The sequence below is a fragment of the Chanodichthys erythropterus genome, chromosome 16 (genome assembly GCF_024489055.1).
Source record: "Chanodichthys erythropterus isolate Z2021 chromosome 16, ASM2448905v1, whole genome shotgun sequence".
Taxonomy (NCBI): domain Eukaryota; kingdom Metazoa; phylum Chordata; class Actinopteri; order Cypriniformes; family Xenocyprididae; genus Chanodichthys; species Chanodichthys erythropterus.
This window is the reverse complement of record NC_090236.1, coordinates 727,788-740,305: the sequence shown is the minus strand read 5'-3', so window position 1 is coordinate 740,305 and position 12,518 is coordinate 727,788. Positions and strand designations below refer to the sequence as shown.

At 36.0% G+C, this 12,518-nt stretch overlaps 1 protein-coding gene across 1 annotated transcript; it reads right to left on the bottom strand.

Annotated features, from left to right (window-relative positions):
- Window positions 1-405: 405 nt before the first annotated feature.
- zgc:113293 (uncharacterized protein LOC550593 homolog) lies at window positions 406-4,275 on the bottom strand. The gene is made up of 5 exons (XM_067362214.1): window positions 4,244-4,275; window positions 3,505-3,849; window positions 2,436-2,738; window positions 842-952; window positions 406-504 (listed from the first exon to the last, which is right to left on the bottom strand). Exons 1-5 carry the CDS (start codon window positions 4,248-4,250, stop codon window positions 488-490), a joined length of 783 nt encoding a protein of 260 aa, XP_067218315.1. The 5' UTR covers window positions 4,251-4,275; the 3' UTR covers window positions 406-487.
- Window positions 4,276-12,518: the final 8,243 nt, after the last annotated feature.

The window sequence follows — 12,518 nt, the reverse complement described above, 5'->3', positions numbered from 1 at the left end:
ATTTATTTAAAACAAACTCAAGCTTACAACGAAAATATAGACATAGGTACTGAGAAGTATAAACATATGTTTTTCCTTTAGAACAAAAGCAGAAGTAGAGTAGCTACTGAAACTGCTAGAATCTTAATAAAAAATATCTACAAACGAAGAAGTTGATCTGTTTAAATGAGGATTAAAACATCAAGTTTCTCATCACAAAAGTGAAATAAAACAAATCACATCACTTTAACTGTTCAATCAGTGGCATTGGAAGCACATAAGTTAAGATCAACTGAAACTGTCTGCATCAGACCACCATTTTCATCATGTCTGGACGGACATTCTGAGTAATGATGACAAAACACTCATGAACAGACTTCATTTTAAATATTCTACTAAAAACACAGTTCATAATCACACTAACCAGAGAGCTTCAGTGTGTGCAATAATATAGTCTCTTCATCCCGTCTTTCTGCAAACATTCTGTATTTCATCCTAACAGTTCACTTTAGCAATTTTCATCAGCTGGTTAAAACAAACAAAAAATGTTAAAAGATAAAAAAAATAACATTTTACAAAGCATTTTCTGTTTTAAACATTGATAATAATCAGAAATGTTTCTTGAGTATCAAATCAGCATATTAGAATGATTTGTGAAGGATCATGTGACACTGAAGACTGGAGTAATGATGCTGAAAATGTAGCTTTACATCACAGGAATAAATTACATAATATATTAAAATAGAAAACAGTTATTAAAAATTATAATATTTCACAATATTACCGTTTTATTGTATACTGTATTATACTGAAAAAATCTTACTTTTGAGCGGTAGTGATGTTTACTGAATGTGATACTTACTCTTTTGTTCTGTTTTTCCATGTTTTCGACTGACACAAAATATTACAATGGTCACTGTGAGAACTACAGGAATCAGCACCAGGAGCAACAAACAGTAGAGCAATATGTTGTCTGAAATGATAAACAGCTTAAAGTCAAGCACAGTAATAGGTCCACCAAAGCCATTGCAATTCTGCCATTTTCTCACCCTGTACTCATGCGATTTTCTTTCTTCTGCAAAACACAACAGAAGATTTTTGAAGAATTCAAAAATTGGGTTCTATACATGTGTTGATGAACGAATGGAGTTTAATTTTGAAACACATGAACTATTATCCACCTTATTTAATGTAAGATCAGGCTCAGACATTTGTACCCTGAATGTGTGAGGCTTCCGGTGACATTCGCTTCTAACAAAAACACTATGTAATGCAGCTTAAAGGGTTAGTTCACCCAAATATGAAAATTTTTGTCATTTATTACTCACCTTCATGCCGTTCCACACCCGTAAGACCTTCATTAATCTTCGGAACAGAAATTAAGATATTTTTGTTGAAATCCGATGGCTCAGTGAGGCCTGCATAGCCAGCAATGACACTTCCTCTCTCGAGATCCATTAATGTACTAAAAACATATTCAAATCAGTTCATGTGAGTACAGTGTTTCAATATCAAATATTAATCGTCTCTTTATAATTTTAATATTGAACCACTGTACTCACATGATTTATGTTTTTAGTACATTAATGGATCTTGAGAGAGGAAATGTCATTGCTGGCTATGCAGGCCTCACTGAGCCATCGGATATCAACAAAAAAGTCTTAATTTGTGTTCTGAAGATGAATGAATGTCTTACGGGTGTGGAACAGCATGAGGGTGAGTAATTAATGACATTATTTTCATTTTTGGGTGAACTAACCCTTTAATGTTGCAAACTGGCATTTGTTATCATATTTTAATTTATTATCCTAATCATAAACATGCTGGTTTGCCATGCACATAGTTTTAACGTTTACTGCACTTTGTTATTCTAGCTATTTACCTATAGCAGCTAATGAATTAGAAGTCTCGCACATTCAAAAATAGCTTATTTCTGCATTGAAAAATAAGCTGGATTGTACAGACAAAAATACTTGAAACATTTTTGAAATACCTTCTTTTGTGTTTCGCAATCATATGGGTAAAGAACAGCATGACGGTGAGAAAATGATAACAGAATTTTCATGTTTGGGTGAACTGCTCTCTTAAAAATAATGGTTTCAAAAGGGGTTTTTCATAGAGATGCCATTGAAGAAACATTACTGGTTCTGCAGAGAACCTTTCAGTGAACAGTTCAAAGAACCTTGTTTTTTCTTAGTGTGAAGAACTAATACTCTAAAAGAAATTACATTTTTGGAATGCAAAGGATAATTGGATGTTAAAGGTTCTTCATGGAACCATCAATGCCAATAAAGAACCTTTATTTTTAAGAGTGTAACCCTTTAAATGGCATGCACAACAGTACAAATGTCTCTTCTAAGCTTTCAGTTACAATAAAGTACAGTACAGTCTAGACTGAGAAGAGTTAGTCATGTAAGAGAAAAGAAAAGGTTCTGAATAAAACACTGCTGACATACCTGAAGGTGGCTGGCAGAGCTCTGTAACGTTAAGCAGTGTTGTATGGTTGCTGAAGGGATTGCTCACCACACAGCTGTAGGTGTTTTCATCATAATATTCCATATCCAGAGGTAAAGACAGGTCGCTGCTTAAATCAGAACCACTGACGCTGGAGACTAAATCCTTGCCTTTGTACAAGGAAAGCGTCGCCCGTGTCACATTCTTCACAAAACACATCAAGGCACACGCTGGACCTAGAGATCTTTCTGATGCTGTCGAGTTCTGTACAGAGACACTGCTGATGATGGGAGTGGGCAGAGGAGCTGGAAAAGAATGAGAGAATAAATAAGTAACAAATTAATAGTAGAAGTATATTTTACATTGTTAGTTCACCTTTAACAAATGTATTTAGCTAACTAATGTTTAAGGATTAGTCCACTTTCAAATAAACTTTTCCTGATAATTTACTCACCCCCATGTCATCCAAGATGTTCATGTCTTTCTTTCTTCAGTCGAAAAGAAATTAAGGTTTTTGATGAAAACATTCCAGGATTATTCTCCTTATAGTGGACTTCAATGGCCTCCAAACGGTTGAAGGTCAAAAAAATGTAAATGTATATGCTTTTACAAACAAATGATCGCCTTTATATAAAGCATATACATTTACATTTTTTCTGAAAATGACCGATCGTTTCTCTAAATAAGACCCTTTATTCCTCGTCTGGTATCGTTTTAAAGCCCTTTGAAGCTGCACTGAAACTGTAATTTTGTACTTCAACCGTTTGGAGGCCATTGAAGTTCACTATAAGGAGAATAATCCTGGAATGTTTTCATCAAAAACCTTAATTTTTTTTTAACTGAAGAAAGAAAGACATGAACATCTTGGATGACATGGGGGTGAGTAAATTATCAGGAAATTTTTATTTGAAAGTGGACTAATCCTTTAATAAACGGAACCTTATTGTTACCAATAAACATAATGATCTCAGAAAAAAAAATACATCAGAGACTTACATATCCAGTGACTTTCAAAAATAATAAAATGTATTATCATTACAGTTGTGAACATCTAAAATATTTATGTCTCACCATAGACTTTAACACTGAAACTCTTGTGGGAAGTCTTTCTGTTGTTGATAATAGTTAATTTATAAACTCCAGAGTGTTCATATCTGATGTTCTTAATGGTCAGCGATCCAGTATGATGGTCCAGTTTCAGACTGTCTTTAAATGGCACTTGTCCATTTACATATACAGAGAACATGTAGGACCATTTGATGATTTCAGCTATCAGTGTGTCTGGACTGTCAGGTCCAAACATCCACAATATGTCATCATTTCTCTTAATTGTTTCAATATCAGTGTCCAGAGTGACTGAATCTCCCATCATAACTGACACTGTTTCAGTATTATCTGTCTCTGCACCAAACACACCTGGAGAAGCACAAACAGCAAAATCAGTTAGCTTGGTATGAAATCATGTTGTCATCAAAAAAAACAGCATATGCTGGTTAATTTAGGTTTTGAAGCTGGCCTGGTATGCTGGTTTGAGCTGGTTTATGCTGGTCCAGGACTAGCACTTGACCACCATAAACCAGCATACAAGTGTTTTTTTCAGCAGGGAATTACTACTAAATCCCAGCTGAGGAATTTTGCTGAGGAAACTTCCTAATATTAAGCTTCAACAATAATATAATTTGGAGTAGGCCTATAGCAGTTTGGTTAACTGATGTTTGATGCAATTAAAAACGACAGAAACGATGAACAGTTTCAAATAGGTAACACAGAGAGAAAGAACACTTTAAAGTTATGAAACTTTTTAACTTACCGACCATTAAATACAAGATAAATATAGTCTTGAAACACATTGGCCTTCGCAACTCCAAACAGTCTCTGAAAACTGAGGTAATCTTTGCGTTAAGAACTGCTCCACACTCACTAGAGCTGGTATAGGCCTACCGCTTGTCGAAATGTGGCTCATCGATCGAGCCAAATGAATATTGTTTAAAGCGATAGACTATGATTGTCGTGCGTAAAAGGTGTGATGAATCAATACACCCATGGTCGGCACGCCCATTACCTTTCGTTCCGAATTACTCCGACCTGCAGATTTTTATCTTATACCTCACACTCGGAGAAATGAGCTTTTCATTACTAGTACGATTGTATATATATATATATAATGTGTGTGTGTGCGCGTGTTTTATTGAACATTGATGGATTAACAGATTTTGTGAAAATAAATCATAAAAGTAGTTTGGTTTGTTTTGTTTTTTAAATTATAAATGTATATGAGGTGGCAAGGTGGGCCAGAATGGGGCTGCTCAGTGTTGATACAAATACTTTAGCTAAAATAATATGTTTTTAATAATATTAATACTTGTTCAAAACAATCACTTTAGCAATGTTTGTACTATTTTCTGTTTATTTTGATAAATAAAAAAATAATTTTTGTTCAATAAATATTAAAATATGTTTATTTTAAAAATACAGAAACAACATTATTTTAAAAAGTAAAGATTCTGAAAGCATTGAATGAGATCGCATAATTTAATATAGCTTTACAGTAGTAACAATAAATATATTTTATTATTTGATATGATTAATATAATTTATTTTCTTTTTTTTATGTGATGGTTTCATTATAAATATGGTGATTATCTCTAAGGTGGACACCCAACATAGAAAGGAAACAGTAACTCAAATAAGCACTCGTTAACTGAGGTTTGCAGAAGAGCATCTCTGAACACTCAACACGACCAGCCTTGAAGCAGATGGGCTATAGCAGCAGAAGATCACACCGGGTGCCACTCCTGTCAGCGAAGAACAGGAAACTGAGGCTACAATTCACACAGGCTCACCAAAATTGGACAATAGAAGATTGGAAAACGTTGCCCGGTCTGATGAGTCTTGATTTCTGCTGCAACATTCAGATGGTGGGGTCAGAATTTGGGCTTAAACAACATGACCCATCCTGCCTTGTATCAACAGTTCAGGCTGCTGGTGGAGGTGTAATGGTGTGGGTATATTCTTGGCACACTTTGAGCCACTTAGTACCAACTGAGCATTATTTAAACACAGCATTATTTAAACACATGAGAATTGCTGCTGACCATGTCTATCCCTTATGACCACAGTGTACTCATCTTCTGATGGTTACTTTCAGCAGGATAGTGTGATATGTCACAAAGCTCAAACGGGTTTCTTGAACATGACAATAAGTTCACTATACTCTAATGGCCTCCACAGTCACCATATCTCAATCCAACACAGCACCTTTGGGATGTGGTGGAACAAGAGATTTGCATCATGGATGTGCAGCTGATAAATATGCAGCAACAGCGTGATAGCCTCATGTCAATGTGAACCAAAATCTCTAAAGAATGCCTTGTTGAAAAGTGGCTGAGTGTATATTTAAGATCTTAATTTAAATCTTAAAGGGATAGTTCACCCAAAAATGAAAATTCTGTCATCATTTACTCATATTAAGGTTGTTCCAAAACTGTATAAATTTCTTTGATCTGTTAAAAACAAAGAAAGATATTTTTTTAAAAAGGTTTGTAACTGGTTTAGGCCACCATTGGCTTCCATAGTTTTTTTTTTTTCTTTTCTTACTATGGAAGTCAATGGTGGCCCAAAGCAGCCTGGTTACAAACTTTCCTCAAAATATCTTCCTTTGCATTCAGCAGTACAAAGAAAATTTATAAATGTGAGTAAACGATGACAGAATTTTTGTTTTTGGGTGAACTATCCCTTTCAGAGCTTGGCACTCTTTTTATATATTCATATTTTAGTAATTATCATAAATTAGGTATCATTCGAAAGCTTACAAATTCGAGATTCAGCCTGTGAAAACCGTTTTGAAATCGGATGTTGTGTTACCATGGAAACAATACTAATTTCTTCTAGTGAGCTCTGCCCCTAGTGGGTGGTGTCAGGTTTCATACGCTGCGTCCCAATTCGCCTACTTGTACTACGTCCTAAAAGTATGTACTGTTTTTGTAAAGAAAAAGTGCATACTTTTGAGTGTGTAGCAGAAGAGTATGCAAGCTTTGGGACATACTACCTCGTCATAATTGCGTCTTTAACGGACGTTCTGTCGCTTAGTTACGCAACCTGTAACTGTTTAAACTACCCTGTCAATCATCTTGTCACAGTTAAAATCCTCCACATTCAATTAAATTTAATTTCCTACCGTTTCGGAGAGAAATGTTGTTCTGCCAGTCATGGGTTTTTCATGGAATAACTCTCCTCATCTTTGCATAATGATGCATTTAGAAGTTAATGACCAAACGCATTTTTATAAAAGTTCACAATGCTGTTGCAGATGAAATATAATGTAGATAACATTTAATAAATATCTTTTCGTCAGGTTAGATACTGATTATTAATCACTCAAGCCCCTTTATCTTAACCGCTCTGCTTAACCGTCGGTCTCGCACATCCGTCATGTTTGTAGTTTTTTACCACTTTGTACTCATATTTGTAGTTCTAATCGAATCCTCGTCCACAGCGCAATGTGTTATGGGCAATATTAGCCGTTAGAAGTGTGCACGGATCTGCACTTCGAATTCTAACAGGAAAAAGTAGACCATCCGGGTATCTTTGGAATACTCATTTCAACATACTACGATTTGGGACATACTAATTCTTTTTTCGAATACTATTTAGGACGGATAGTATGCGAATTGGGACGCAGCAATATTCAATAGTTATTTTAGCTACTTTATAGTCAAAACCTTTTCTAATCTTGACAAAGTCTCACGGTTCCATATTTGCCAACTGTTTTGTGATAGAAGTGATATTTGGACAGAAATTTATCAATTTGTAACAGAAGATTGCTTTAAAAAAATCAATAGAATGCCGGTTACACCCGGTGTCCATTTTTTGGTACAGCGCCTAAACTAAATCTCATAGGAAATAAAATTTTTGTGATATCAACTTCAAATTTGGAACATAACATATGGCTTTCATTTGATAGCCATTTTAGAGTAAAATATATTTGATAAAATATTAATTTTATTTAAAATAAAAAAATGCTTAGTACAGTACATTTGATTTAAAGTAAATTTAAACTTCCATAATTTTTTCAGACTTTAATTTTTTCAAGTGCTTTCACTTCAGCAATGTTGCTATGTGTCTTCTTTAAAACAAGACCAAACTTGTGGATGTGGATGAATGCAGTTTTTTCAGCTTCATACTCATTGGTCTCGCTCACTGCCATTATAAATGTTGGATGTGTCAGGAATCAGGATATTTAATAATATATCTCCAATTGTGTTCAGAAAGAAGACAGTCATACACACCGGCTTAAGGGTGAGTAAAGCTTGGGGTAATTTTCATTTGAAAGTGAACTAATCCTTTAAAGGTACAATTTGTGATATTTTTTTTCGCTAGAGGTCGCTAGAAGCCTATTCAAAACAAAGGCGCAGTTTGATGACGCCAAGTTTTAGAGCGGAACTGGTCTCCATCTCAACCATAGACAGTAAAAGAAATGAACACAGCGACCCCATTGGAACTCAATTGAGTCAAGTGAAGCCCATTTTTAGTGATTTTTAGCACTTCCCTTTCTGACGCGCAGACTCACACTAAGCTTGATGACGTCCGCAACCTGTCTGACAGATGTAAATCTTCTAGTAGCTGTGCGAGCAAACTGCCATCGTTAATCTTGCAGAGGCGGCGAGCTTGAGCGGGGAGTTCTTTGGCGTGAGTGAGCAGGAGTAAGTATTCTGATTAATTAGTTTGTTTAGTATTTTAAAATGTAACGCCAGTACGCCATATTAAGATAATCTCCCCGATTGCCTGCGAGCTTCTCCTCCTGTCTGTACGGTAATTTCTCTACTGCGCGACAGAGAGTCGAGTGGTTATGACGCAATCGTTAGCTTATTTTTACAAAAACTGTTTCTACGGGGCCATAATGTAACATAGTAGGTAATGGAGCCCTTTATACATTGTCATGTATCTTTGGAAATAAATAATGGACAAATGGAGTCTTTAAACGCCTCAGATGTAAAGTTATTCACTGTCAAAGTGACGCCAAAATGAATGGGAGTCAATGGGGATGCTAACGCAAGTGAAGTTCTGCTACAAGACGGCCGACTTCAACTTCCGGTCGACTTCCTTGGGCACTGATCTCAACAGACGGTGCAAAAGAATAGGGATTGGAATCTGGAAGAACTCATGTTCGTGGATGCGATTATTAATTTTACTGTAGTATGAAGCAGAGCAGGACCGAGTGTTGCGGGAGCTGAACGAGGAACTGGAGCGATTGATCAACACACGCCTCACGAGCAGCGGGACTTTTATTGTGACACAGTCGCCGGCGCCGCTTCCGCTTTTCCGGTCATGAGTTTACGGGAGCTGTCCTTGTCGACAGAACCAGCGGCAGATGGTAAACAGTAATTATGTTCCATAAATAAGTAACACAATCCACCATAAAACGTGCAAGAAGTAAATAAGGAACTGCTTGAAGCAAGCTAGTGGTTTGCTAGACGCTAGACACTACTTCCGCATTTGTCCACGGCACTGTTGTCATGTGGTTTCTACGTCAGTAAAGGCGGTAACAAAGTTAACTGACGTCATTGACAGGCGACTGCACTGCCCCGTGTCACTGTTTAGAATGGGAACTTTCTCATGATTTACAAGTAGTTGATAACATTAGAGATATTGTTTGTAATCAGCTGGACAAAATATATAACAATAGCCTAGTGGTTTTTGGACATTTTACTGCAAATATTTTACATATTGTACCTTTAATTATACTTATTTAAAAGCCAGGGAAAGATCCAAGTGTTTCAACTAATTATCGTGCAATAGCTTTTACTTCTCATTTATGCAAGGTAATGGAGAGAATGATAACTGACAGATTGTCATATTATTTGGAAAAGGGATGTTTTTTTTTTCTCACCAAAGTGGATTTAGGAATGGTAGAGGAATCCTGGATTCAATAGAATCTTTAAAAACAGATAAAAGGAAAGGTTTTTATAATAAGGAAAGTGTTACTGCTGTCGTCTTTGATATAGAAAAGCATATATTCCAGTGTTTCTCAACTCCAATCCTCGGGACCCACTGCTCTGCACATTTTGTATGTATCCCTTATTTAACACACCTGATTTAGATCATCAGCTCATTAGGAGAGTCTGCATGAACTGAATTGAGTGTGTCAGATAAGAGAGACATACAAAATGTGCAGAGCAGTGGGTCCCGAGGACTGGAGTTGAGAACCACTGATATATTCGGAAGGGCTTTTAATTATGGGTAAGTTTAAGTTATGGGTATAGGGGAAATATGGGTATAGAAGGGAGAATGTATAACTGGATTGAAGTTTTTAATTGGAAGAAGAATTAGAGTGAAGATTGGTGATGCTATTTCTGCTAGTGGAGAAATTGAGAATGGTACACCTTAGGGCAGTGTAATCAATCCATATTATTTATCATTATGATCAATGATGTTTCTACATGAAGAATACATGAATCTGTGGGTAAATCACTATTTGATGATGATGGGGCTCTTTGGTTTAAAGGGAAAAATATATTTTTTAAAAAATGCAAAGTGCTTTAAATGAGGTGGAAAAGTGGCTTCAAGTTTTCAGTAGAAAAAAACTAAAATAATACTCTTTACAAATATGAGAAGGAATGTGGATGTCAAATTCAAAATTATATAAACAAGATTTAGAATGTGTATAATTAGATTTCTTGGAGTATGGTTTGATAGTAGATTAATCTCCAGTTACAGCTCAAGTAGAGATGGGTGAAATGCCTTTGCAGAAGAGAAGACTACTATTAATGGCAACTTATTGGGTTAATCTAAAAGGTCAGAATGCAAGTCATCCTAACAAAAAGGTGTTAAAGACTAGAATATGGTAAAAGAAAGTGTAATAGTTTTGGTTAGACTGTGGGTAAGTTAGTTAAAGATATGAAGCTGGAAGAATTTAGAGTTGCCTCAATAGTTCCATTATCTAGATTTATATATTATATAGAAGACAGTCCAGTATCTTCCTCTCTCCATCAATGGTCAGGTTGTTGAGAGGGTCTCCTCCTTCTGCTTCTTGGACACTACCATACATCAGTCCCTCTCATGGGACCTGAACATTAGTCTTATTGTAAGTAAAGCTCATCAGAGACTCCTTTTTCCTCCGTCAGTTGAGGAAATTTGGGGTTAGCCAGGAAGGCATGACTCATTTCTATCGAGCCGTTATAGAAAGCGTGCTAACCTTCTCTATCCTGTCCTGGTATGGGAATGCATCCAGTCAGGATAAGCACCAGTTGGAGAAAGTGTGCAGAGCCTCCAAGATCATTGGCTGTAGTCTGCCTACCATAGCCTCACATTACGTCACCAGAATTATTAGGAAGGCCAGGAACATCACCAATGACCTCTGCCATCCAGCACATCACTTGTTCACTTTTCTGCCATCAGGGAAAACGTACAGAAGCATCACCAGCAGAACATCACGTTTCAGAGACAGCACTTACCTTCAAGCTATACGATACTTAAACACGGTTTGATGCTTGAATGTTTGACTTAGGTCATAACTTGTGGACTGCTTTCTGACTGTGTGGCTTGTACTAAGCACTTCATGGTCTGGCCGCTAACCAGCTGACACACCTAATATGTGATATGTGTTGTTTTGTCTGTGTATATGTGTGTGTTTGTGTTGGTGCATTATTGTTAACCATGTGAGCATACCAAGGCAAATTCCTATCAACTGTATTGTTGAAATGGCTAAATAAAATTTGACCTTGACCTTGATCTCCAGCATCAATGTGGATCATGCCCTATCCAGAGGTTGATCTATATTTATTAGAGTGAAGACAAAAGAAAGGTCCATATGAAGCTGAAGTGTTTCCGGTAATGGACTCGGAGTATATGGGATTGGGTTAAAGGCCTAGTGATTTTATGCAGATGCTTTGAAAATCCAAAATCAGGTCAGGTGCAGCATTTACTATTCCAAAGTTAAAAGTATGTATAAAGTTGTAGGTTATCAAACTTTCTATCAGTGTATTCTAGGGAGATGTTTGCGATAATTATGGCAATAAGATGGATAAATTAGATTAAAATTCCAAAGGCTATATGTTCAAATTCTAATTCAGCATTATTTTAAGTGAGAAGAAATCAAAAGACAAGACATGATAACAGAAATTATTCATCATTTATATTCAGTCACGCAAAATAAAGGTAGGCCTACTTTTTCTTATTAATCCATAATCGATAGGCTATTTTATTAATCCAGTAGTGAGCAAGGGAACGCCATCATGCGGGAATAGATAAGAGGAGAACATAACTATAGTAATAGAAGGCTGAACAGTAGGCTACAATGCATTTATAGGTAAGGTATGTGGTGTTAAAGAAACAGTTGAGCATGTTATAATGTATTGTATGGAATATAATTCTGAAGAGAATGACTTGATTTATAAAATAATGGAAAAGGGTCAGCAGTTCACAATTAAAAATCTTAATTCAAAGGTAGGAGTGTAACTTCCTTAGTATTGAGATATCTGTTAAGTACAGGTTTAAATAAACGTTTATAAGTTTAGTTATATATATATATATATATATATATATATATATATATATATATATATATATATATATATATATATATATATACATCCACGACCACGGCTGCTGAAAGTGGAAACGGGGAGTTGAACACGAAGGGCCGGGAGAAGCTTCAGCCCTAGTGAGTGCAAGTAGTAGGCTCTCTATGGTCCATTAGGGTGGTAGGTGGCGGTAATGCACTTATGTGTTTACGAACCGCCGTAAAACAAAAAGAAGAAGAAGAACATGGATGTTGTGTCTGTTGTTATTCTGCCGAGGGAAAGTATGTGTTTTCAGCGTTTCAGTGTTTAATGTGTTTAAAGCGTTATAAGACGGTAGTGCTCCCGACGACGGTATTAATATTGAAAGCATTTTGCGTTAGTAATGTAAAACAAATGTGGATTATTGCTGAATGCAATTGTAATGGCGTGAGGCCTGTTCAAATCAACTAGAAGTAAAAACGAACAAAATTGGAATGTTTAATATACGTTAGTTATATTTTATCTAGGTACATTTTATTACAGAAGATGCATTTATTATCTCGTGCAGTATACTATAAAGTCGTT